Here is a 26,794-nt window from a genome sequence, read left to right as displayed (position 1 = left end):
AAATATTGTTAGAAAAGCTATCTATTTAGGAGATAGCATAATCTTGATAAAAAAAAATGCAAATACTTTATTGCGAGAGTTAAGTAATACGATGCACTTACGAGTTAAATATTGTTTGAAAAAGTCGTCTATTTAAAAGGTAGCACAATCTGATAAAAAAAACATATGTTTTATTGCGAGAATGTGGTAATACAACGCGCTTATAAGTTAAATATGGTTAGAAAAAAGTCATCTATTTAGGACGTGACACAATCCTAATAAAAAACAAATGCTTTATTGCGATAGTCCGGTAATACGACGAACTTACGAGTTACATGATTAAAAAAAAGTTAATGACCCCTATTAAAATAAATTTAAATTAAGAGCCGACATGAAATCTAAGATGGTAAGTGAATTGAGTGATGTTAGAGAAAAAGGAAGGAAAGTCAAGGAAGCAAGCAGTAACAGTAACTACCATGTTTGTTGTTTAATTAAGTGTATGTGTTATCATGCATTATTTAACTTTCTTTTTTTTCTTATCTATTTTAGGAACAAAGCCAAACAATCAACTTGCCCAAATTAGATATTTTTTTACATATACTATTATAATAATAAAAACAGCACCAAGTAGATGGATGCTGGTGTGATGAGTGAATCTATCTAAGTGTTGGATGATGATTTGATTTTTATATTCTTTATTTATCTTTATTCATTTCATTCCTTCCCATCTTCACATGGGGGGCACCATAAAAAATTGATATATTATATAGTATTTATGGCATGATGGCGGTCCCTTCTCAGTCACAATTGTGTGCTGAATTATACTGACCTTGCTTGGTTGGAGTTGTGAAGTAGAGGCTCCAGCTGGGTGGGAGACAAACAAGGGCGGTGCTTGCTGCTGCTGCTGCAGGTGCAGGGTATGGTATGGTAGTCACATACAATTGGTTATTTTAACCCTTCCTTTCTTGTACTTACTCTTTCACATCAACCAAGTTTTTCCCTTCCAACAAGGTTAGTTAGTTGTTATTTGTTCTTGTCTTGTTGAATTTGCTTCATGTGTTTCTGTTTTGTAAAAGGAAAGAGATACAATTGTTTGATGATTGTAATGATGGATTTGTTTCTGACTTGTTTGGTGTCATCATTGTTTATAGAATCAACTGACAGTACTAATCAATTTTTTTCTGAAAGTTATGATTATTAATGATTACAACCAATTTTTATACTGTCATCTTTCACTTGATGTGTGAGTTTTGTTTATTTTCTTCTATGATTGGGTCACAACTCAAATTATAACTAATTAAAACCTTACATAATTGTTAGTATTATGATTGAGAGTGCTGATTGAACCCTTAACATGTTTTATGAGGAGAGTTACAATTACAAAGATTGACATTCAAGTAAATTAGTAATAGACTTCAAAAGTTCTGCAGTATCACATATGCTCAGTGATGATTCTTATATGGTTTGGATTAACTCGGTAGTTATGTTGTTGTTTTTTTTTTTTAATCATTGTAAATGCAGTTTGTGATAAAATGTCGACCACAAGGCCTAGCCAATCATCCAACAACTCAGGGAGATCAAGAAATAGTGCTAGGATTATTGCTCAGACGACGGTAGATGCAAAACTTCATGCAACTTTTGAGGAGTCTGGTAGTTCCTTTGACTACTCAAGTTCGGTGCGCGTCTCTGGCTCAGTTGATGGAGAGCATCAACCGAGGTCCAACAAAGTAACAACAGCTTACCTCAATACAATACAAAGAGGCAAGCAGATCCAGCCTTTTGGTTGCTTGCTAGCTTTAGACGAGAAAACGTGCAAGGTTATTGCATACAGTGAGAATGCACCCGAAATGCTGACCATGGTGAGTCATGCTGTCCCTAGTGTCGGTGACCACCCTGCCCTTGGCATTGGAACTGACATAAGAACTATCTTCACCGCACCGAGTGCTTCTGCGCTACAGAAGGCACTGGGATTTGCGGAGGTTTCGCTTCTTAACCCTATCCTTGTTCATTGCAAGACTTCTGGGAAGCCATTTTATGCGATCATTCACCGTGTTACAGGTAGTTTGATCATTGACTTTGAGCCAGTGAAGCCTTACGAAGTTCCCATGACTGCAGCAGGCGCATTACAGTCTTACAAACTTGCTGCTAAAGCAATTACAAGATTGCAATCTTTGCCTAGTGGCAGCATGGAAAGGCTTTGCGATACAATGGTTCAAGAAGTTTTTGAACTAACGGGTTATGACAGGGTGATGGCTTATAAATTTCACGAGGATGATCATGGGGAGGTGATTGCTGAGGTAACAAAGACAGGCCTAGAGCCATATCTAGGATTGCACTATCCGGCCACAGATATTCCCCAGGCTGCGCGCTTTTTATTTATGAAGAACAAGGTCCGTATGATAGTTGATTGTCACGCAAAACATGTGAAGGTTCTTCAAGACGAAAAACTCCCATTTGATTTGACTTTGTGTGGTTCGACCTTAAGGGCCCCACATAGTTGCCATTTGCAGTATATGGCTAACATGGATTCAATTGCTTCCTTGGTTATGGCTGTAGTAGTCAATGACAGCGATGAAGATGGAGATAGCGCTGATGCAGTTCTCCCACAAAAGAAAAAGAGACTTTGGGGTTTGGTAGTTTGTCATAACACTACACCAAGGTTTGTTCCTTTTCCTCTAAGGTATGCTTGTGAATTTCTGGCTCAAGTATTTGCCATCCATGTGAACAAAGAAATAGAATTAGAATTTCAGATTCTTGAGAAGAATATCCTGCGCACACAGACGCTGTTGTGCGATATGCTGATGCGAGATGCACCCTTAGGTATTGTATCACAAAGCCCTAATATAATGGATCTAGTGAAATGTGATGGGGCTGCACTCTTGTATAGAAACAAGTTATGGATATTAGGAGCGACGCCGAGTGAACCTCAGATAAGAGAGATAGCTTTATGGATGTCCGAGTACCATACGGATTCGACTGGTTTGAGTACGGATAGCTTGTCTGATGCAGGGTTTCCAGGGGCTCTTAAACTTAATGATACTGTATGTGGAATGGCAGCTGTTAGAATAACTTCAAAAGACATAGTTTTCTGGTTTAGGTCGCACACCGCTGCAGAAATCCGATGGGGTGGTGCAAAGCATGAACCTGGCGAACAGGATGATGGTAGGAAGATGCATCCAAGATCATCATTTAAGGCTTTCCTCGAAGTTGTGAAGGCTAGGAGCATACCATGGAAAGACTTTGAAATGGATGCTATTCATTCGTTACAGTTAATACTGAGAAACGCGTCCAAAGATACAGATATGATTGATTTAAACTCAAAGGCAATCAATACAAGACTAAATGATTTGAAGATCGAAGGGATGCAGGAATTAGAAGCAGTGACAAGTGAGATGGTTCGATTAATTGAAACAGCAACAGTGCCTATTTTGGCAGTGGATGTTGATGGGATGGTCAATGGTTGGAATATCAAAATTTCCGAGTTGACAGGTCTTCCGGTTGGCGAAGCTATTGGAAAACATTTGCTCACACTTGTTGAGGATTCTTCAACGGATATAGTTAAGAAGATGCTTAATCTGGCACTACAGGGTATGTCTTTCTCCTTTTCCATCTTATTATCTTTACTCAAGCTCCTTTCTTTTCTTTGTTTTTCAAGCCTTAGGATTTTAATTGTTGATTTTGTTCTCTTATAATGTAATCAGGTCAAGAAGAGAAGAATGTTCAATTCGAGATCAAAACACACGGGTCTAAGACGGATTGCGGTCCTATTAGTTTGATAGTTAATGCTTGTGCAAGCAGGGATCTTCATGAAAATGTAGTGGGAGTTTGTTTTGTGGCCCAAGATATAACTGCTCAGAAGACAGTCATGGACAAATTCACCCGAATTGAAGGAGATTACAAGGCAATTGTACAGAACCCTAATCAATTAATCCCTCCTATATTCGGTACAGATGAATTTGGCTGGTGTTGTGAGTGGAATGCAGCTATGATAAAGATAACTGGATGGAAGCGAGAGGAGGTGATGGATAAAATGCTTCTAGGAGAGGTTTTCGGAACTCATATGTCTTGCTGTCGTCTAAAGAATCAAGAAGCTTTCGTTAATTTCGGCATTGTACTTAATAAAGCCATGACTGGTTTGGAAACAGAAAAGGTTCCTTTTGGTTTTCTCTCTCGGAAGGGAAAGTATGTAGAGTGCCTACTTTCTGTGAGTAAGAAAATAGATGCAGAGGGCCTAGTTACCGGGGTATTCTGTTTCTTGCAGCTAGCTAGCCCGGAGCTGCAACAAGCATTACATATTCAGCGCCTATCTGAACAAACCGCTCTCAAGAGACTGAAAGTATTAACTTATATGAGAAGGCAAATCAGGAATCCTTTGTCAGGGATTGTGTTTTCCAGTAAAATGTTGGAGAATACTGAGTTGGGAACTGAACAAAAACGAATTGTGAACACTAGTTCTCAGTGCCAGCGCCAGCTAAGCAAAATTCTCGATGACTCGGATCTAGACAGCATCATTGATGGGTATGATAATGATATCAATAAATATTTTGTTCATCAATTTTTTTTTTTATAACTCTTCCTTGCATTCATGTGGTGTGAAATTTGAACACAGGACCAAATACAACAGTCTCTGACATCATTTAACTCGACATCTTCTTTTTCTTCATGTATGTTTTAACAGGTACTTGGATCTCGAGATGGCTGAATTCACTCTGCATGAGGTACTGGTGACCTCTCTTAGTCAAGTCATGAATAGGAGTAACACAAGGAGTATCAGAATAGTGAATGATGTTGCGGAGCATATCGCGATGGAAACCTTGTATGGTGATAGTCTTAGACTTCAGCAGGTCTTGGCTGACTTCTTACTGATTTCCATCAATTCCACACCAAATGGAGGTCAGGTTGTTATAGCAGCCACTCTAACTAAAGAACAGTTAGGGAAATCTGTCCATCTTGTTAATTTGGAGCTCAGGTAACTTTCCATACTCAACCATTTCAAACTCCTTATTTAATCTGGTAAAATATGAATTAAATTGGGTTATAAAAAATAGTATCATACAATTGTTTATGAATTTACCATGCAGAACTCAGATAGCTTAAGTTTTTCAGCTCATAACCATAAGTAACTAGCTTAACAGAACTAACAGAAGCTCGCAACATGCGAGAGAAAAAATGTTGCATTAATTGATGCATGATGTCACATTAACACCTAGTTCTCTTGTGCTAGGACACTACCTTAGGAACATAAGAAACTTGTATTTTTCTTGTCCTAGTAAGTATCTCATGCAATATTGCACCGACGTAAGGATAAATAGCAGAAAACATATGCGTGAAATTCCACCACGTGTCATTATCAGACCGACTTTTCTTAGAATAGATAGAAAGGAAAGAAGAAACTTGTGTTACAAGCTAAGCTTAAACTAATATGTCTTTTGTATTTATTTTTGTGTAGCATAACACATGGTGGAAATGGGGTGGCAGAAGCAGTGTTAAACCAGATGTTTGGAAATAATGGGCTAGAATCAGAGGAGGGTATTAGCCTACACATCAGTAGAAAATTGTTAAAGCTTATGAACGGCGATGTTCGTTATTTAAAAGAAGCAGGAAAATCATCTTTTATTCTATCTGTTGAACTTGCAGCAGCCCAAAAGTTGAGAGGTTAAAGTTTTGGAAAAATAATAAAAGAGGACACAACATGAAATTGTTCAATGTAACTCTTATGTTTCAGGTTTCTTTAACTTGTTGTAACGTATGTTGTAGATATATGTATTAATCTCCTTCACCTATTCTCAGTCAAGCTTTTCGTTTTTTTTCTTTCTATCTAAATTCAATTCTTGGTTCCTTTTTTTTTTTTAATTACAAAGAGAGTAATTGTTTGTTTTTTTTTGGCGTTAACCTACGGTTCCGAGGAGAAAGCGGCACCGGTAATCCCGCGAGATAAGGATAGCCTGACAAACAAATGTTCTACCTAGGAATCGAACTCAGGTTCTCTCAAATGATTTGTCTTTCGTAAAGTTCATTAACCATTTGAGCTCAATTGCTTGGTTAATTGTTGGTTCCTTGTTGCAAAATGAAACGTTAGACCACATTTAATGGCAATGATTTCTTTTTTTTTTTTAGTCAGGTAGCCTAGTCGCTAGAAATTCACTTTTAAAGTGAATAAGTGGGGTGTCCGGGGTTCGAACTCCGGCCCCTGCATATAATAATGCATTGTCCTTGCCAACTGAGCTATGCTCACGGGGACAATGACATTGATTTCTATCTAATAAATTATATTTTGGTATTTAGAGTCCTTAAACAACGTCTTTAGGATATTTGTTAGCATGACCATTTTCTTCTTGTCTCCACTGTTTAGCCATTGTTTTTACATTATTAGTACATACTCGATCTACTCCAAATTAATCATAGTTTAAGACTTTTTACACAAATCTTAAGAAAAAAATAGAATGAATTAATTAACGGACATAATAGTTTTATTTAGGTAAAATTACTCTCGTCGTCCATTAACTTAATTTCAGTAATAATTTCATCTTTTATCTTTTTTTACGTCATTCTGATCATTTTTTTTATTATAATATGAGTTCTTAGTGTTCAAATTTACGAGCATGTACTCGTGTTTTCGTATGAACTTTAGATTTGATGCTTAAAAATCAATATGCATATGATCAAAAGGACAAAAATGACATGAAAAGAAAGGATAAAAGACCAAATCATTATATGAATTAAGTTTTTTTTTTTTAAAGGAATATGAATTAAGTGATGAGATGGCAAGTGTAATTTTGCATTTTACTTTACTTAATTAACTATATGCCTCAATATAAATATTCTATCAATCCTATTAAAATAAATGGTTGGATTGTTTTACTGTGTCAAACTGAATTAAAACATGACTTTTTTGATCTAAAATAAAAAAGCGAGATATGTTACAACGTGGAACTGCATGTAAACTCTACATTAGTGAATCCAAATTCATTGGACAAACTTTGTTTTCCGGCAAAACAATATGCACACAAAAGCAAGATCAATACTACTTATATAAATAGTTCGGAAGAAATCAAATTGAATACTTTGATGAAACCATTTTGGTGAGATTTTACTTATATGGTTGAAGTCCATGTTACTATAGTCTCTTCTTCATTGAACCAAGGATTAAGTAAAAAAAAATGACTATATTTACTTTTTATTTAAACATGATTTTAGTTATGCAATTTTAATGTTTTTTTTTTTGTTTTAGTCACTATTATAATTTTGTTTGTATTTAGTCCCTACAAATTCAAAAATTTCTGTTTTTTTATCCATAATGTCGTCAACTTAATGGATCATATCAAATGATTATATTCGACCATACATGATGTTTCAGACCGAAAGCAGCAACTTTTAAATTTGGAGTGATCAAACCCAAATAAAAATTTATATATATTAAAATAAAAAATACATAGTCCCGTGAGCATAGCTCAGTTGGTAGGACAATGCATTATTATATGCAGGGGCCGGAGTTCGAAACCCCAGACACCCCACTTATTCACCTTATAAAGTGAATTCTAGCCACTAGGCTACCTGACAAAAAAAAAAAAAATCATATTTAAATATTCATGATGATCACTTAGTTTCAGCGTTATTTTGTTATTGTTCCTCCGTTTGAGACTCTCACATGTAATAAATTAAAGATCATACTCCTTTCCATAACTACTAACTACCTTTTAATTTCAATAAATAAGTAATGTATCTTGTTTATAAATTAATCTAAAAATAATACTACTATGTTTATTTTTTTAAGAAAATATTACTACAATGTTGTTTACAATAACACTTTAGAGATATTAGAATATAAAATGTTCATTATATACTTACTTGATGTCTAAATTATAAATAATACACATTAGAGCATAATGAAATAGAGTATTTATAAATGAGAAATGATATTTGTATAATTATTTTGTGATAACTTTTAGACAACTTTCTCCTTCATACTCACATTATATATTCTTAGTCTCTCTCATCATTTTTCTCTCTCCATTATTTTTGACCAATAACAAAAGAGAAAAAGAAGGTTGTCATCAAATTGTACCAAATGGTTGTTCAAATATCACTGCTCTTTATAAATTCTAGATTTAAATATGTCTTTAGTCCTTGCACTTTCATCAGATTTTGACATTGGTCCCTACACATTTTTTTGTTTGAAATTGGTCCCTGCACTTTGTAAAAATATTGGTATTGGTCCCTCTATTAGTTCAAAAAAAAAAAACACAAAACTATTGGTATTGGTCCCTGTACTTTGTAAAAATATTGGTATTGGTCCTTGCACTTTGTAAAAATATTGATATTGGTGCCACGTGGCGTGAAATGATTGGGCCACGTGGCACACCGTTGGTTTTGTGTTTTTTTTTTAACAGAAAGTTAACAAAGAGACCGATACCAATATTTACAAAGTGCAGGGACCGATGTCAAGATCTGATGAAAGTGCAGAGACAATGACACGTTTAAACCTAAATTCTACTATTTTTGCGACTGCGATAGTAAGAAGTTAGTTACCGAAAACTCACTCTAGTCTTGACCTAGCAGCACAGTGCACAAAGCGACGACGAAGATGGATATCAAAATCAAAACCCTTTCTTTCTCCGCCGCCGCGCCACCGTTAGCGGTGATCGCCGCATCCAAACTCGCCGGATTCTCTCCATCCATCGACACCTCCCTTCCTCCTGATTCCGCCCCCACGTTTCTCTTTTCCGACGGGTATGTTTCCTTTCTCATATCTTTTCACCCTTTTCCTCGTTTCTATGATCTATTCATAATTTGCAATTATTCGTAACAGGTCGAAATTGCCTGGAGCATTTGTTCTTCTGCGTCACATTGGAAGAACTGCAACCCTTCCTAATTTCTATGGCCAAAATGCTTTTCAAGCTAGCCAGGTATTTTTTTTCTCTGATTTATAATAGGAAAATTATTTGTTTACAAATAAATAAGGTTCTGTGTGGATAAACAGCTTATAACATAATAGTCGGTTTATAAGCTAGCAAAATATAGTATAAAGTTAAATTGTTTTCGTATAAGCTAGAAGCTGTTTTCATACATTATCTTGGAGAATTCATGAAAATAAGCTGAAAATACCTAATGAACAATGTCCTAATCTGCTTTCATAAGTTTTCCCAACCAGTCTCACAAAACTTATGCCAGTAGATAAGCCAATCCTAACCGTCCCAAAGTGATGTTGTCCAAGAATGGAGTTTTTTTAATGTTGAAGACTTGAAGTAACAAATGGAGTTTTTAATTGTTGTTTAAATCTTTCTTGATTAAAACTTCAAATTGGGTCCTTAAATTATCACATTCTCTCATATTTGGCCCTTGAACTATAGAAATATAATAAATTTCTAGACAATTCTCAGTAGTTAGTCCTCTGTTACTTTCATTATAGGAGAGTGGTAGTTTATGGACCCAAATTGATAGATTGAGAATAGTTTAGGGTTTTGTTAGTACATTTCTATAGTTTAGAGACAAAACTGGTGGGTGGGTGATTGCTTAGGGATCAAGTTGAAGGTTTACTCGTATTTCTTTTGTTAGTTGTTTTTGCTTCTGGTTGTCAGTTCAGTCATTCTATCGCAGTTTTTACTTATTTCCTGTTTCTTCGGTCTTTTCAGATTGATGTATTGTTAGAGTATGCACCTGTACTCTCATCAGGCCCTGCTTTTGAAAATGGATGCAAGTATATTGATGACTACTTGGAGAAGCGTACATTTTTAGTTGGTTATTCGTTATCAATCGCAGATCTAGCTATCTGGGCAGGTCTTGCAGGTAAATATATTTATATGACACCTATACCTATTCAACTTTACCTGTGATACTACTGCTGAGTCTCTTTTAAACATCCTTCCTATGGAAAAGGAAATCCCTGTGCTTGTTTAGTGGTTGCATTTTGTGGTTATTTCCTAGTTGTATCCCTGCTGACAGGGTTTATTGTTGCCTTATATGGAATATAGCTTGCAACATAAACTAGATCCGCTTTGCTCTATTGTTTGGACAACAATAATCTATTGTTGTGGCTGATTGTTTTATTTAATTTCATTATAGTCCGTGGCTCTGTGCAGCTAAATTACTCTATCTTCTATTTCTCTATTATTTGGTAACTTCACTGCATTCAACCTTAATCTATGAAACTTGATGGTTCATGTCATCGCCATCTATATTATGCCCTTTCAGGTGCTGGAAAGAGATGGGAAAGCTTGAGGAAATCAAAGAAATATCAAAATCTTGCACGATGGTACAATTCAATAGTTGCAGAACATGGTACTGCCTTAAACGAAGTCACAGCAACATATATTGGAAAAAAAGGAGTGGGAGAGCCATCTGCAACCAAGCCAAAAGACCAGCCAGTCGTCAAGGATAAAGTAAAGAATGTGAATGGGGATGTTTCTGATAACATTAAGGGAGGAGGCAAGCCTTCGGCAGAGATAGATCTTCCAGCTGCTGAAGTTGGAAAAGTTCGCTTGCGATTTGCACCTGAACCCAGTGGCTATCTTCACATTGGACACTCAAAAGCAGCTCTGTTGAACAAGTATTTTGCTGAACGATACCAAGGTCAGGTTATTTTGCGTTTCGATGATACAAATCCTGCTAAAGAAAGTAATGAATTTGTGGACAATTTGATAAAAGATGTTGAGACGTTGGGGGTCAAATATGAAAGAATTACATATACATCAGATTACTTCCCTGAGTTGATGGAACTGGCTGAAAAATTAATTAGCAAGGGTAGGGCGTATGTTGATGACACTCCACGTGAACAAATGCAAAAGGAGAGAATGGATGGCATAGAATCTCAATGCAGAAACCATAGTGTTGAGGAGAATTTGAAATTATGGAAGGAAATGATTGCAGGATCAGAGAGGGGTTTGCAGTGTTGTGTCCGTGGGAAGTTGGATATGCAAGATCCAAACAAATCACTCCGCGATCCTGTTTATTATCGTTGCAATCCAATGCCTCATCATAGAATTGGGTCCAAGTATAAAGTATATCCAACTTATGATTTTGCTTGTCCATTTGTTGATGCTCATGAAGGCATCACTCATGCCCTTCGGTCAAGTGAATACCATGATCGTAATGCTCAGTATTACAGGATTCAAGCGGACATGGGTGTTACGAGAGTTCTCATCTACGAATTTAGCCGGTTGAATATGGTCTACACTCTTCTCAGCAAACGAAAGCTTCTATGGTTTGTCCAAAATGAAAAAGTTGAATCATGGGATGATCCACGATTTCCTACAGTGCAAGGAATTGTGCGTAGAGGCTTGAAAATTGAAGCGCTAATCCAATTTATTGTTGAACAAGTATGTACAAGGTTTTGCTTTCTTTTATACATCTAAAAGAAAATATGCACTTACTAACAAATAAGAAATACAGTAGAATATGGCATTTAGTTGTCATACTCTTTTCTTTTTTTAGTTTTTTGTTGTATATCCATGCTTAAAATGTTGATCACTGTTCTCTGTACTTGTACAGGGGGCATCAAAAAATCTCAATCTCATGGAATGGGACAAGCTCTGGACCATCAATAAGAAGATTATTGACCCTGTATGTCCCAGACACACTGCTGTCATTGCGGATAGACGTGTATTGTTAACCCTCACTGATGGTCCTGAGAAATCATTTGTCCGCATCATACCTAGGCACAAAAAGTATGAAGCTGCTGGGAATAAAGCTACCACATATACAAAAAGGATATGGATTGACTATGCCGACGCAGAGTCTGTATCAGCAGGTGAGGAAGTAACCTTGATGGATTGGGGAAATGCCGTAGTAAAGGAAGTAGAGAAGGACCAAGATGGGAATGTCACAGGGTTAAGTGGTGTTTTACATCTTGAAGGATCTGTGAAGACCACAAAACTGAAGCTCACTTGGCTACCTGAGTTAGATGAATTAGTTAGCCTGACATTGATGGAGTTTGATTACCTCATTACGAAGAAAAAGGTATGTGCTTGTCTTCTGTTTGTTTCTGTCATTAATAAAGGAAAATATATAATATGTGAACATTTAATGTATTTCTTTTGATGGCCGTATCTATGGCATTTGTGCTCATGAAAGAATTGCACTTCATTAATATTGGGTCGAAGTGTGAAACATTAGTTCTTCTGCAAAGTGTCCTATGAAAGACACTTCTTGTTTGATCTTGCTGTCTGTTTGTCAATTGTCATTGCATTATCTATCCATTTGGCCGGTATAATTTTTGTGTTTACAGATAATCATATTTAGCTTATTCTTTATATTATGTTCAGCATAGCCGCAAAGGATAAGAAACTAATCTATACACTACCATCAGGCAGCCACCCTCCCATCCTCCGGCCACCGACACTTAATCAAGACACTACCATCACTCCCTTGGCCCCCACCTTTCTATCAATCATATCACCCACCAATAAGCCTTGGCTTTAATTTGAGAGAGAAAAATGACACTTTGGTCCACGTGGATATTTGTTTATACTGTAAGGTGTTTATGCAATTCTGCATCTCCCATAAATGTTATAAGAATTTATTAACGGCTATTGTCTGACCTTTCATGAACCTTCCATGGAACTAGTTTTATAGCACCTAATTGTCCTTATTACTGTCCATCCTGATCCCATTCTCTTAAAAGTGGATACCCTATGCATACTTGTTTACTTCAGTGTTAAGTATTGGCATAGAATTTATGCAATTAGTCCTTATCTCATTTTTATTTGAAATTCTCTTAAAAGTGCATACCCTATGGTTAGACACTTTGGTTCAGTGTTCATTTTATCTACTCATACTTAATATACGTCAAACCTGCTTGCTTCCCTGTTTAAGTTTATATTTGCTTTGTTTGCAGCTTGAGGAAGGAGAGGATTTCACTGATGTGCTTAACCCTTGCACAAAAAAGGAGACTCTAGCATATGGAGACTCCAATATGCGAAATCTTAAGCGTGGAGAAGTATTGCAGCTGGAGAGAAAGGGATATTTTAGGTGTGATGTACCCTTCGTCCGGCCTTCGAAACCAATCGTGTTATTTGCAATCCCAGATGGCAGGCAGCAGACATCTTTGAAGTAAAAATCTTTTTTTTGTTTTTGAATGACAGGTTGGTAATTTGGATAGCTTTGTGGAAGTATTTTAATGTGTACCATCACTTCAGTGTTATGCTTATAAGCAACCTTGTATTTGGGTTCTCGACTAGCAATTTGAATATATTCTCTGTATTTTGTGGACTATTCGTGAGTATGTTGAGAATGCTAAACATGTTGAGAATGCTAAACAGTGCCCTCAGGGCATTGGTTAAGTAACTTTTCTATTTATAATTTTCTTAACCATTGCCTTGCATATATTATGCATTGTCGATACCAGCTGGAGCAAGTATTTAAAATAATCCCGGAAGTAGGCACTCGGACAGAGTATTTTAAATGTCCGGAGACGTTGGCGTGGGCCCCGGAAAGAGTATTTGAAAACTTACAGAAAAGAAGGTGTCAAGTATTTGATAACTCTCACATTTATTTCAGGAGCAAGTATTTTGACATTTAATTGTTTAATAATCATTTTATCAATGTGAGAGATTAGTTGGCAAGTATTTACAAAATTGGTTGTTATACTATTCTGTCGCAGTGAATAAATATAAGGCAAGAGAATTGTCATGATGGCTGATTTGATTATACAACAATCTTTCAAATTTCAATTATTACACAAATGAATATGCTCCACTTGCTCTAACTTTTTCCTTTATGAGTGTTCCAACATTTTTTGCAAAGGGACAAAGATTAAAAGTGACAAAACAGCCACACCATGATAATTTTACTTTTTGGGTGCAAGCCTAGACTTGATTTTCTCAACCTCTTTGGTACCCACCTGGAATGTCTTGGTCAACACATTGTCTGGAACAGAAGGTGTGGCTGCAAACAAGGTAGTAGCAATGGACTGTGTACCAGGAAGTTGGCTGTTGAATGCAGAAAGAACAGAAGCAGGTACATTGGCATTGTTCTTTTGGAAGTGAACTAAGCCTTTTGGGAACACAAATATCTCACCCTTGCTAATAGTCTTTGATATGAGCACATTGGCTGTGGTTATGAACCCAACATCTAGTTGGCCTTCAAGCACAAACACCACCTCGGTGGCGCGTGGGTGAGTGTGAGGTGGGTTGAGGCCACCTGGGGCATAATCAATCCTTGACAGAGACACACCAAGAGTGTTGAGTCCTGGAACTTTCTGAACGTTGGCTCCAGTCACCACTGAGCCAAATGTGTTGTTGGTGCTTCCTGGTTTGGCTAGTATGATGGAGGAGAAATCAAAAGCATTTACCTTGGATGCCTCTTTGCAAGTGAATCCGTTCACTGTCACACCTGTTTTATATATTACAGCCCTCCAAGAATTAATCTTTCAGAAAATATAATCATTTCACAACTCTTAAATCTACAAAGCTGACTTGTTAGTTGAGGATTGCTCAAGTTTTATAAATTTCATTTGAGCCATATCTCAACTCTCAAGGTGGCATGGGGCAATATTAGACCATTAAATTCTTGATGAGGATTCACTACAGTTGAGAAATCTCACACTTGACGTAGTCGCAACATCACCAAGTCTAATCAAAATTGGACAACTCAGATTTCAATCCTGCGTTTTAACTTCGATAGTGCAGTTGAATTGTGAGTTATCCAATTTTTTGATTGGAAGTTCCGCAATGCACGACTGCGTGAAATGTAGGATTTCCAAATTGCTGAAAATCCAAATCTCTAATGTAAGATTATCCATTATTCAGCTAGTGGTGCTACAAAATGCGGGGTAAGGAACAAATGAAACTTAATCATGTTATATTAGTGGGAATACTATACTATAAATCAACATAATTAAACAGTTGAGTCAGGAAAAAGCCAAATTAAAGCAGTTTGGTAGAAGTGGCATGCCTTAAGGAGTGGGGTTGAGAAAACTAATTAAGCAAATGAAAGAAAGAAAAGGATCAAATCAAATTATTTTGATAAAAAAAAAACATATTTAAAAAATAGGGAGCGGGAATAATGGGGGTCTTATTTTCCAGCTTATATACATATATGAATGGAAAAGAGGGTAGAGTGATGTAAAAGGGTAGGTACCTGAGGCAAGGTCAGCAACACAGAGGTCTTGAAGATAGTCAGGATCTGATGAGAAAGAGGTGGCTAAGAGCAGAGCCAAAGTCCCAAGAAACAAGGAATGTTCAAGCTTCATCATGGTTTGGTTTGGGTAGCTGTATAATAATTATTATGAAACTGAAAATAAGGGTTGGACCAACAGAAATGAGAAGAAAGAAACAAATGAGTTTGGTTGGGAAAGGGTGGGGCTTCATAAATGAATTTATAACAAGTGAGGATGAGTTGACAAACAAGAAAAGAAACAAAACAAACGTGCCACTTCTTCATTTGATTTTGTCACACTCATACACCAACCATTTTTCTAAACTTTTAAGTATAGTTTTCCATCAAAAATTCAAACTCAAGTCAAAAGAAAACAAAGGCCTCCATAAGGTAGATCCTTGAGCCTCCTTCGTTTGGGCCCTTTTCATGTATAGCAGCTATATATTGATAACTTTTAGAGTAAATTACACTCCCCTTCCCTTAAAGATGCTTGAATTACACTCCCCTCCACTCTTAAGTTAAAATATACACTCCCCTCCCCTCTTATTCAAAACATATTAGAAAAAATTTCACTCCCCTCCCCTAAGAGAAGCTTGAATTACATTCCCCTCCCCTCTTATGTTAAAATCTACACTTTACTCCCTCAATATTCTTTTTTATTATTTCTAATAATCTAGCAAAAAAATAATAATTTAACACACTTAAAAAAAAATAGTATTGCGGGTCTATTTTAATATAATAAAAAATTGAATACATATTTTTCGCTATTTTTTATTCACAATTTCATTAACATGTAGTTTTAAACTCTATTATAAAATATGAAACAACCCAAAACAAAATTAAAATATGTGAAAAATTACTAAAATCATTAAAGCATGATTATTTAAAAGTTAATTTTATACTCTAATTTATAAAATCAATAGCAAGATATTTAAATTTAATTATCATTAACATTTAAACTATAAAGAAATGAATTAATTTTTCTTAAATGGTGATTCAAAATTAATATATATTATAAGAATATTTATTTATGTTCAAATAGATTAAAGTGTAGTGCATATTTAATTATTAAGGGAGGGATTTGTAATTCAAGCATCTTATAATGGAGGAGAGTATAAATTTTAACGTAAAAAATAATATTGAAGGAGTAAAGTGTATATTTTAACTTAAGAGGGGAGGTGAGTATAATTCAAGCATATTTGAGGGGAGGGGAGTGTAATTTTACTGCTCGTGCAGTGATTTATTGTGACTAAAACAAATTTGAACGAGTAATTAGGTAATAAATTGAATGTAGTGTAGTATGGAATCGTCTGAAACCACACAAAAAAACTAGATTAAATAATTAAGAGACAAAGTTCATCATGAGTTTGATGAGTTGTTAAATTCGGTTAAGCTGCTGGTTAAGCATTTGAGTGTTTTCCATTATATTCCAAAAAGAGACAAATGTTTGTTCCAACTCTTTATTAAATCATGATTATATCATAGTTTTCCTTTGGATTATTATTTACTCTAGGTTTTGTAATGATTATATTAGACTCAAATAAATAATTTACCTATTTAATTTAGAAGTATAATTATATTAGTTTGTCTTTCATTGAGAGTTGTTTTTAGTTGGATCTTTAAGTTGGGTCTTTAGTCTTTAAGCTCATTAGGGTTAGTATCCTTTATCATTCCTATACATAGTGTCTTTGACATACTATGCAAATCAATCAAATGAATCAAAAGTTATTTTATTTTCTTTAGTTTATTTATCTTTATTGTTTCTTTAATTTCCAGCAATGTTGTTCTAGCTTCCTAACAGATTATATGTATTACTATATGTATAGGAATTCAGTTCTCTCGTATTGAGTTTTTTTCCTTCCTTATACTACATGAAAACGGTGCTCCATTCGTCCTTTTATTTGTACACAGGTAAATCAGCTTATAATTTTTTTTATGATTTACATATAGTTGAAGACAAAAACACTTAAATAGTATATGCATTTTTTTCCCTTCAAATATTTGAAATTTACTACTTAAATTAAGTATATATAGTAAACTAGATCGAACATGCTGTAGTAAGATGGTAAATGAAAACGTTACTCTAAATTTCATGTCATTTTTTTATAAAACAAAATAAAAAGAAAAGAAGAAGAAAATTAACAGGGTTTATTATTCTGTAATGTACGAGTGCTTTAGAATTTATGCTTATTAGTTACTACTGCTATTTCTTGCCTTTTAGTTTGTCCATTTTACATCATTGGTTTCTATATCGTTTTCACTTCTAGAGTGTGTACCTGTATTCTTGTCAATTTGAGAGCCTGTATTCTTGTCAATTTGACAGCTTGCCTTGAGGGACACCATCTATACAATACAATATGATCTAGTAATAAACAATGTGTAATTTATTCGTTTTAGATACTGAAAGTGTGGTGGAGGTGACTTGCTCTGCAGTCGTTTCTAGGCCTCGTTTGCTTGTTCAAAATCCTTTTTGCATGACTCTAATTAATTGATTATTTTCTGGCGTGCAACTTGTAAGTGTCAATATGGTTTTAGGTTACAAAATGAGACAGTCAATCATATTTTATCGAATATTTATTGAGCGCAATTGCATAAATTAATCCATCGAACCGGATAGAATCATATTGGAAGACAAAGTTTTCTCAAGAGTTTAAATTCTCATGCATTCTCATAGTTAGATTCTAACTCAAGACCTTTAGTTAAAATAGAAAAGACAACCATCCCATCCAAGCGTTTTTGGATAGTCTGTTAATTATATACACCAATTGTCTAGCTAGGAGAGATTCATATTTGAAATACTTACTTTTTGAAAATCATTGAAAAATTATGAGGTGTTTGTTCAGCTGATAACTATGAAGTATCTGCCTAAAGGGACCTTATCTGCAATATAACAATTTTGAACACTTCAGAAGAAGTAACGATAACATCGTATTGGTGGAGGGATAATAGTTCCCATTTAAAAGGTGGGAAAATATTTCGTAATATCATATCAGAAAACAATTAGAAATAGAACCCTCAAACTTAACCTACATTAGCTAGCCCCACATGTTACTGACCAAGTTGGTGAGCAATCATAGTGCTCTCACGACAAACACTAGGATAAAAAAGGGGCTGGACACGAAAATATTGGGTTCCACGATACTAATGACTTTTTTTTTTTATAGATTTACAAAATAACAATCCTTGTTGAAAACTCACATACACAATCAAAATTTAAACCTCAATCATTAGGTTGTTATTTTTACCAATTGAACTAGGAGTTGTGGACAATACTAATGACTTATTATTATTCATGTTCATTTATTTCTTTTTTATTATGACAATAATTCATTTTTCTTAAAATCTCAATAATTTGTTCACTAGAATATTGGAAAAGTAAGGTCTTATTTACGCTATTACATTCGCCAATTGGCATAACAAACACAATTTGTCGAAAATATGTTTTGACATCAAGTCAATACATTCTTCATTATTCTATTTTTACAGTGTCATCATCCATAAGGCTTTAACACCACATTTTTACCCAAAATCTTAAGACATTAAGTTTGTGGGTCATCTCTCTTACAAATCCAACATTTTCTCCATTTCTAAACGGTGCAAGACTGATCACATTCACTTGAATTTCCAACAGCTACTACCCAAACCCCAAAAATTAATTTTCAACCGAAGTTTTTGAAAGAAAAAAAATCCGGTAAAATTGAAATGAGGGGTACAAAGTTGAACTTGATCAACCCAATACCGATCTCAAATTGGATAACTTAGTACACAAGAGGCTTAAACCTAAATTTCCAAGTAGTTTTGCAACTGCAATTGAGGGCTTGCAAAATATTCAGACACACGACAGGGAAATAGTAGCGCAGGACAGTAGAGAAAAACTACCAATTCAAATTAACTCAAAAGAAAAGATTAAGAGCATCTCTAGTTCTCTACCAAATGAATTATTGTATCTCAAATTGTTAAATACCATAATTATCTAACTTAAATTAGTTAAATTAGTCACACAAATATTATACAATTTGGAAGATTGAGCATGAGTATTACGAATTGGACCCTCCTTCATGCCAACTGCAAAAAACCAAAGAAAAGAGAGGTAGAATCATAAATGTTAACAGGTGCAAAGGGACAGTCACATAAATTAGCTGGTGAGATAACAAACATCTACAACACTAACCTGGTCAACATGTAAATGACTCTGGGCATCCAAAGATACAAAGCCAACTATTTTTTCTTCTTACCGCCACCCACCTTAGTTTTCTTGTTACTCCCTTTAGCTTTAGCATCATTCACTGGAGTTTCCTGTCAAGAAAAAAGAGTACATGTCAAACCATGGACCTACAGAACCAAAACAGTAACATATTATGCAGGTGCCTTTAATTTTTTTCCATTATCTTTAACATTTGTTTAGTTAAACTATCCGTGTGTATTTTGAAAATGCTGCTGCTTCATTAGGCTTCTTGTTAGAAGATATGGAAATATCTTGAAATTATCCTAATTACCTTGTAGGATTAGTTTCTTTTTTGGAGTATCTAAAACTACCACTGGAGATTACTTCTCATATTTCTTGATTATTATTATCAATTTGTTTTCATGGTAGGATTATTTAATATTTTATCAGTATAAATAAGAGTTAGGGGGCGTTTGTTTCAGGGATTCATAAATTAATCCCAGGAATAACTTACCTGGGAATAAAGTAGTGGAAAGTTTATTCCTGGGTATTTTAAAAAAAAGTGTTTGGTTAGTATTTTAATTTTTCAGGAATATTTTCAAAAAATGTTCCCATAAATAGCTAATTGTTGTTTAGTTTAGAATATATATTCCTAGAAAAAACATGATACAGTTACAAAAATACCTCTACCTTGTTTCTAAATCAATTTGAATTTATTTTACTACATTTTATTTTCATTATAACTTGAAGCATTTGAAAATACACCATGAAATAAAATTATGTTTTCATATAGTTGATTGATAAAATATAGTTGATTGATATAATAGAACAATATTGTTGAAAACTTTAATAGACACATAAATATTTTTTTGCACAAACCAAAAAGAACATAAAGAAATAATAGATGAATTACATATAATAACATACATTATAACAATGTCTTGATGTAGAGCATGTAAAAGAAAAAAATAGAAATTAATTGGCAGTTGAAAAAACATGGTGGTAGTGGGGTTTTCATGTAGCAAGGCAAATGTCATTCCTAGGAATAAAACATTCCAACTCCTTTTTCATGGGAATAAAAATAGGGAGATCATGGGTTAAAAATTTTCCTGGGTATAATTTGTTCCCAGGTATATTTTTCTTTTACCTTCTACCAAACATGGGAAAGTGCATTCCCATCCTCATATTCCTAGGAATAAATTTTATAACCTGGAAACAAACACCCCCTTAGTGTTTAATGTTTATGCATTGTACCAAATCATCAATCATATCAAACCATAATAACAAGAAGTTTCTGTAATAGATTGAACAGGTTTTTGAGATTGAGGCTTATTGGATTAATCTTTTTCAGTTCTGACTGTCTGCTGCATTTTATTTATTTCTCTATAGCATTCTGCTCTATTCCTTTATTTCTGAGCATATTTTGTTTCTGTGCAAGAGATTTTTATCCTTGAGAGAGGCTTATAATTTCAATAGCTTTTCTGATCCTATTACTTTGTCGTCTGAACTTTGATCTCCATGATAGACTTTAACATCAATTTATCTTTATAGAACATTACTACCACTCACTAATACAGTAGCGAAGATAGGATCCAACTGAACTTCTTGGGCTATAAGTTTGACAAGAAAACTAGAACCTATGAGCAGTTCTGCTGCTATTAAACATTTTAGCCTGTAACCCAACACCATCTGGTGCAGAGCTGGCTAACTAATAGTACATTGGGGCAGTCAATAGTATATGCCAAATGCAGTATCAGTTGTAATAATCGATATTCATTTGGATATAGTCTACAGATAAATCAATTAATAGATAAATAAAGTAGAAATGAAAAGGAGGATATGATAGCTAGTCAACAAAAATGCAGAAGAAAAGAAAGAAACATAAATATAAAAAGCTATCCAGTCATCTCTGCCTAATCAATGTGAACTTGTTTCAAGCCTAATCAATGGAAACTTATTTCAACATAGAAAAACCAATGAGACTTCTTAAAAGTTTAAAAGAGAGACTAACTAGATCCAGAAGCCTATATGCTTATGATAAAGGAACTAAAGTGAAACCAGGAACAACATTTCAGAGTAAAGAGATTTATACTAGAAGTAAAAGATAAGAGACCCTAGCAGTCGAGAACCATAAGGCCTGATGTAGTTTTAAAATTTCTCAGGTAAAATCAGTAGAAGGTTATCTTAATTACTAAGAGACAGATTATGCATTAGCATAGATTGACATTGAAGGTTCACCAGGTCTATTCAGCTTCAGGCACCAAAGCAGACATTTCTGGATAATGGCACGGAAAGCTTGGAATACAGACCATAGATCGGCATGCTCAACTGGCCAAAAACCATGGACCTTGACTGGTTAGAAATTCGCAGAGAGGACATCTTATGATCAGTTGCTGGTTTGAAAGATCTAAGCACGCATTTGCTTTCCTGTCATTAAGTGTAGCAAAATTATGCTAAAATATCAGCTTAATATTTCTGGTACATTTGGTAAAAATTCCTGTTTCTGGTACTTCAATTTTTCTCAGATGTGGAAGGAAAGTTACCCTATTATTAATATTTAATAAAATAAAGGATCACAAAGGGGGGGGACTAAAGTGAATAGTTCCAAATCCAGTTAGTGAACAAATGATATGATAGGATAAAGGCATTGTTTGCCAGTTGCCACACAAATCAGTGTTTTCAATTGTTTATTCTCTGTACCCAACAATGTTTGTCTTAACATTTTGATAAGAAATCCAAAAAAAAATACCCCATATAAAATGCATGAATAATGTATATCCATATCTCGGACTTTAAAATGTATACTCTATCAGTTTTTTCACACAATTTAATACGACTTATCATGGAATGGAAGAGTTTTTCGTCGTCGATACGACATCATAAGAGGATGAAAATTAAGCGAGGAAACATTATGAAAACTATGCAAGGAAACAATAATCCCTGATCTAGTTTCAGGAAGACAAATAGGTACCCAAAAGAAGAAGGAAAAACTAAATCACAGCAGTCCAAAAGTCTGACCATAAATGTTCTGGTGGAGAAATTGCCAGGCCTTTAACAACAATTTTGAATGTCAACAAATAGTGGAGGTGATAGAGTACATACCTTCCGTTTGATAGGTACAGATGGATTCGCAGTTGGCTTAAAAAATGATTCCAATCTGGTATTTCCAGAAAAAAAAAGTTAGTGTGACAAGACAATAGAAAAGGTCTACACTGATGTCCAATAAGTTGATCACTTACCGGCCTTGTGATGACTTGTTCTTTGCCGCTTTAATTTTTTCTATTGCCTAACATTGAAAAAAAAATCATAACAAAATGTTTCTTAAGAAGCAACGAAGACCCACTGAAACTCAACTCAACGCATGTTTAGCTACATACCTTTGTCACCCTATCACTGTTGAACCCATTCTCATTTACTAGAAATGTTATTAACCCCTGTAAGAAAGACAACATGCAACCTGGTTATCTTGCCAAAGAATTGATGCATAGATAGAATATTTAAAGTTATCAAACAAAATAGTTATTACTTCTTCATCTGGAGGAGACCACTTAAGATTAAGTACTTCATCATCAGTTGAGACCTCTGGCTCTTTAAAAAGTCGTCGAGCCTCCTGATATGGCCAATCATCTGGTACCTGGTACCTGAATTAGTGGTAAACTTGAAAGATCAACATAATTGATATATTAATAAAATTTGACTGTGGTATGAATTATTACAAAAGCACTTTATAAAATGTGCCATATAAGTGGACTCATCATTCAAGATCCAAATATACAGGCCAGATATCTGATTCGTAATGCAGTGCAAACATGACAGAGAAACAAGTAAAAACCTCTATTGCATGCACTTGAAAACAAAGAATTTCAAAATGGGAAAAAAAGAAAACCTCTCTTTGCTTATGTTTTCCAGTATTTTTTCAATAGAGCCGTGTTGGCGTATGAGCTTCAGAGCTGTCATCCCCCCAATACCTGTGGCACACATTGATTATTATTCATATTATGCACATGTACAAGTAGCAATCATATCGCAATCATAAAATTGAGCTTGATCCTAGCACCAGTTGAATAAAAGCGGGACAAAAAATACCTCGAATGTTGTCACAGTAATCACATCCAGAAAGTATACATAAGTCAATAAATTGGTCCATGGTCAAATCTAGCTCCTCCAAAATCTGAAACATGAGATATATTGAAATAAGTAGCTCATACAGTGAGAAACCCATACATTTTGAAAGCAGTCAAGGACAACGGACCTTTGCAACGTCAAATTCCATTACTGGAATCTTCTTTGAACTAGGATCCATTAGATGGCGAAGAAACTTAGGAGCTCCAAACGTTAAGGAATCCATGTCTTCAGAAGCCACAGCATACACCTGTATAATATATAAAATGTTTAATATAAACTCTGAATTAACTTTATATTAAAGAAACTTGTATTAATTTGATATGAAGGCATAGCAAAAGTTATATTTATCAAATGCAAAAAATATTAAAGGAGGAACATATTTGAAATTTAAATAGTTTCATAAGAAGTGGTAATGTAACGTTTAATTTTGGGCAAATTACACTCACCTCCCTTAAGGTCTTCTTAAATAGCACTAACAACCCCTCTACTTTTTAACTAAACACTAACTTCCTATAACTTTTATTCAAAGTGACAATCACCTCCCCTATCATGTAACAGCGTGAGTGCTCTGTTAGCTAGCATACTCCCTACCATTTGATTTAACGCAGCGTTCGTTATACTCTCAAGCACATAACCCCACCCACATTGCGAATGAAAACCACCAATAGAAGGTAATAGGAAGAATGGTTCCAATTGTCAAAAAGAAAAAGAAAAAAGGATGTTTCAAAACAGACCCACATTTTTAATCCTCTTCGCAAACCTACTTTTCGTATCTCATCAAATTCATTTGCATGCACCACCTAAACGAATCTCTATCTTCAAGTGAAAAGCTATTTCCTTCATTTGTTCATACGACACCGTACCACCGGTCACAGTAATTCGTCATTGCTTAGAGCTTTAAGCTCTCCAAGTCCAAGCTTGTCCCAGGTGTTAACTAAAATTAATATGCAACGGTCTAGCATGGAATCAACCAGAGAAAATATCTCATGGAGTGTGAGGCGCGGGAAAATGGAGGAGTTAACTAACAGAGCACTAACAATGTTACATAACAATGGAGGTGTTTGTCGCTTTGAATAAAAATTAAGGGAGGTAAGTGTTTAATTAAAAACTAGAGGGGATGTTAGTGCTATTTAAGAAAACCTAAAGGGAGGTGAGTGTAATTTGCTCTTTATTTTTCTTTTCATCTCCATGAAGTGTGTTTGAAAAGGATTTCTATTTAGTAATAATCTTATCATTTTAGTTTTCAAGAAGGTGGACACAGCATATTTGAACCTGCCTTTCCAGTTTTGCAAAGAGTGGAAGAAATATAAAGTAACATTTTTAATTTATTTATTTTTCATTTCCACGGTCTGTATGAAAAGGATTAGTATTTCGTAATAATCTTATCATTTTAGTTTTCAAGAAGGTGACACGCAACAGATTTGAACTTGCCTTTCCAGCTTTGCAAAGTGCAGCACACTGAGCCTCTGCTTCTGAGGGTGCCTGCAGAATTTGAAGCCTTAGCCAAATGGTGAACACATTGTACGATAAATTATTTCATTTTAGTAGTGCAATGTCACCTCAACAACGGGCACTCCCATGAGTCTCAAAAGTCTTTTGCAGTCGTCATTATGTTGCTTTGTCACCTACAAGAGTATAGAGATATATTCTCAACAGCATGCACCAAAACCTTGTTTCAATCCACTATAATATTAAAAATTGAAAGCTTTTCAAATAAAATGTCTAGTAAACGAAGACACATACCTTCACTGTCCGTTTACTGAATTTTTCAATATCTTCCTTATTGTCAGCCTGAAATGACAACAAAGATCAGCCGAGGGATGAATATTATATTTAATACAATGAAATGTAACAACAAAACCAGAGAGAAGTTGCCAACAAACTATGCATATACCTCTAGAGCTTCTGTCAAACCCGCGGTAGCCTCAGCTCTCTTTGAGAGACTGTAAAAAGTTTTAGAAAGAAATGCATTAATTAGGAACACTGATAAGAATCTATAAATAGAACTCTCAAGAAATAACATCAAATCCACGCAAAAATACCGTTTTTTCAGCTCTTGATTCTTCATCTCCGGTGGCTTCCCATCAAAAACATATCTGGATACGAGCATTGGTAAAAATCAGCAAGGGCACAGTTTTCAAAATGACTTATTCTCATATGGTTTAATTCAATGAAAAAAAGAAAAAAAAAAAGAATTACACTGGCTTCATCCCGGCTTCTAGAAGTCTGATTGTCCGCGCAAACATTCCTTGCAAATGACTATAAAATTCAATTCAAAATCAATTAACTAACTAACACAATAATCACCCTTACATCAAAATTAAACAAAAACAACTAAACACAATTAAGGGCCTGCTTGGATAAGCTTATTTGAGTTTATCAACTGACATAAGTTTTGTGAGACTGTTTGGGAGAACTTATGAAAACAGCTTATGACCTGTTCATAAGTTGTTTTCAGCTTTTAGTTCTTCAAGATAGCTTATGAAAACACCTTATGGCTTATATAAAAACAACTTAACTATTTTATCTTTTGCTATGGAAATAGATTACACATAAGTGCTTATGTTATAATCTGCAAATAAACTGATTATCCAAACAGGGCCTAAGCTTATCTCACACTAAGAGATTTAATTACTACTTACCTAGTTACTTCACCAGCTTCATTAGTCAACATTTCAGTTCCACTTCTCCCCACAACAATCTACATCAAAATCAAAATCAATTAATTTCACACATAATCAACATTAATATAACTTAACCCAGAGTAAATCGAAACCATGATATACTTACAAGAAACTGGTAAATGCTCATACTAGCATCAACAGCAATCTTACGCCCAAAGTAAGATTCGAATTTGTTCTCCTTCATTGATTTGGGAGCATTATCAGCTAAAAGCTTCGTTAAACCCTAAAAATTAATCAACAATAATATAATACAAAATAAAAAACAATGATGAAATTGAGAGAAAAATAGAGGGATGAAAAATGAAGACCTTAATACCCATCGTTGTATGAATGAGAATTTGAAGAGGATGATGTGAATTTGGGTGTGACGGCAGAAAAATTGATAAGGAGCGAGAAAAGCAACTGCTTCCCGCGCACTCTCCTGTAAAGCTGTTTTCGTAAGGGGCCGATTGATAGCCCGCTATATCTAACGGCCCAAATAGCCCATGAAGTTACATGGAATGACCTAAAAACTTATATGCTGGTCTGACATTCAATCTGTCTTAGAAATACAAGTAAATGATTAAAAAATCTAGCGGCAGTTAGCTGTTGTCGGATTCCTAATTATAAAGTAAGTGGTAGTTAACTACCACTAGGAATATATTAGTATTTTACTTGCGTTTTTAGGAAGTTTATGATGTTAAAACTGCAATTGTCAAAACTTACATATGGCGATGTGATGACTTTTTTTAGTGTAATCTCTTTCGTT

The 26,794-nt window shown here is 34.7% G+C and overlaps 4 protein-coding genes across 5 annotated transcripts; 2 read left to right on the top strand and 2 right to left on the bottom strand.

Moving 5' to 3' along the window:
- The first annotated feature begins 547 nt into the window (after positions 1 to 547).
- On the top strand, positions 548 to 5,802 carry LOC11405950 (phytochrome A). The gene is made up of 5 exons (XM_013613649.3): positions 548 to 990; positions 1,501 to 3,567; positions 3,681 to 4,497; positions 4,658 to 4,948; positions 5,429 to 5,802. The coding sequence occupies exons 2-5, from the start codon at positions 1,512 to 1,514 to the stop codon at positions 5,637 to 5,639; spliced, it is 3,375 nt and encodes a 1,124-aa protein (XP_013469103.1). The 5' UTR covers positions 548 to 990; positions 1,501 to 1,511; the 3' UTR covers positions 5,640 to 5,802.
- Positions 5,803 to 8,486: 2,684 nt separating this feature from the next.
- LOC11407510 (glutamate--tRNA ligase, cytoplasmic) lies at positions 8,487 to 13,284 on the top strand. Its single transcript, XM_003591225.4, has 6 exons — positions 8,487 to 8,709; positions 8,789 to 8,885; positions 9,612 to 9,765; positions 10,171 to 11,294; positions 11,467 to 11,934; positions 12,812 to 13,284. Exons 1-6 carry the CDS (start codon positions 8,564 to 8,566, stop codon positions 13,028 to 13,030), a joined length of 2,208 nt encoding a protein of 735 aa, XP_003591273.1. The 5' UTR covers positions 8,487 to 8,563; the 3' UTR covers positions 13,031 to 13,284.
- A 270-nt stretch (positions 13,285 to 13,554) lies between these two features.
- On the bottom strand, positions 13,555 to 15,274 carry LOC11405949 (rhicadhesin receptor). Its single transcript, XM_003591224.4, has 2 exons — positions 15,055 to 15,274; positions 13,555 to 14,307 (listed from the first exon to the last, which is right to left on the bottom strand). Exons 1-2 carry the CDS (start codon positions 15,167 to 15,169, stop codon positions 13,763 to 13,765), a joined length of 660 nt encoding a protein of 219 aa, XP_003591272.1. The 5' UTR covers positions 15,170 to 15,274; the 3' UTR covers positions 13,555 to 13,762.
- A 3,663-nt stretch (positions 15,275 to 18,937) lies between these two features.
- On the bottom strand, positions 18,938 to 26,515 carry LOC11412823 (flap endonuclease 1). 2 transcript variants are annotated; one of them, XR_005643795.1, is made up of 19 exons: positions 26,355 to 26,515; positions 26,153 to 26,269; positions 26,005 to 26,063; positions 25,562 to 25,621; positions 25,405 to 25,458; positions 25,257 to 25,305; positions 25,106 to 25,153; positions 24,922 to 24,987; positions 24,794 to 24,844; positions 23,490 to 23,609; positions 23,324 to 23,408; positions 23,124 to 23,205; positions 22,764 to 22,878; positions 22,615 to 22,671; positions 22,477 to 22,523; positions 22,340 to 22,394; positions 21,476 to 21,664; positions 19,244 to 19,368; positions 18,938 to 19,137 (listed from the first exon to the last, which is right to left on the bottom strand). XR_005643795.1 is itself a non-coding variant. In XM_003591222.4 (18 exons), the coding sequence occupies exons 1-17, from the start codon at positions 26,364 to 26,366 to the stop codon at positions 19,291 to 19,293; spliced, it is 1,155 nt and encodes a 384-aa protein (XP_003591270.1). In that variant the 5' UTR covers positions 26,367 to 26,514; the 3' UTR covers positions 18,938 to 19,137; positions 19,244 to 19,290. The 2 variants fall into 2 exon arrangements, 1 of the variants encoding a protein (XP_003591270.1); XM_003591222.4 differs by lacking the exon at positions 21,476 to 21,664 and having other exon boundaries at positions 26,355 to 26,514.
- Between the last annotated feature and the right edge of the window lie 279 nt (positions 26,516 to 26,794).

This window comes from Medicago truncatula, chromosome 1, assembly GCF_003473485.1.
Source record: "Medicago truncatula cultivar Jemalong A17 chromosome 1, MtrunA17r5.0-ANR, whole genome shotgun sequence".
Classification (NCBI taxonomy): Eukaryota; Viridiplantae; Streptophyta; class Magnoliopsida; order Fabales; family Fabaceae; genus Medicago; species Medicago truncatula.
Note: the sequence above shows the minus strand (reverse complement) of the source record. Positions and strands in the feature narration are given on the sequence as shown.

Bases quoted from the DNA above. Each gene is read 5' to 3' on its own strand.
- LOC11405950 (XM_013613649.3), top strand. From the start codon at position 1,512: ATGTCGACCACAAGGCCTAGCCAATCATCCAACAACTCAGGGAGATCA. The intron at 3,568-3,680 runs GTATGTCTTTCT...TAATGTAATCAG, and splicing joins GCTTAATCTGGCACTACAGG to GTCAAGAAGAGAAGAATGTT. The intron at 4,949-5,428 runs GTAACTTTCCAT...ATTTTTGTGTAG, and splicing joins CTTGTTAATTTGGAGCTCAG to CATAACACATGGTGGAAATG.
- LOC11407510 (XM_003591225.4), top strand. From the start codon at position 8,564: ATGGATATCAAAATCAAAACCCTTTCTTTCTCCGCCGCCGCGCCACCG. The intron at 8,710-8,788 runs GTATGTTTCCTT...TATTCGTAACAG, and splicing joins ACGTTTCTCTTTTCCGACGG to GTCGAAATTGCCTGGAGCAT. The intron at 11,935-12,811 runs GTATGTGCTTGT...CTTTGTTTGCAG, and splicing joins ACCTCATTACGAAGAAAAAG to CTTGAGGAAGGAGAGGATTT.
- LOC11405949 (XM_003591224.4), bottom strand. From the start codon at position 15,169: ATGATGAAGCTTGAACATTCCTTGTTTCTTGGGACTTTGGCTCTGCTC. The intron at 14,308-15,054 runs GTACCTACCCTT...TATATAAAACAG, and splicing joins TGTTGCTGACCTTGCCTCAG to GTGTGACAGTGAACGGATTC.
- LOC11412823 (XM_003591222.4), bottom strand. The intron at 23,409-23,489 runs GTCCGTTGTCCT...CTCATGTTTCAG, and splicing joins TGGAATTTGACGTTGCAAAG to ATTTTGGAGGAGCTAGATTT. The intron at 19,369-22,339 runs GTATGTACTCTA...TTTTCTTGACAG, and splicing joins CTGTACCTATCAAACGGAAG to GAAACTCCAGTGAATGATGC.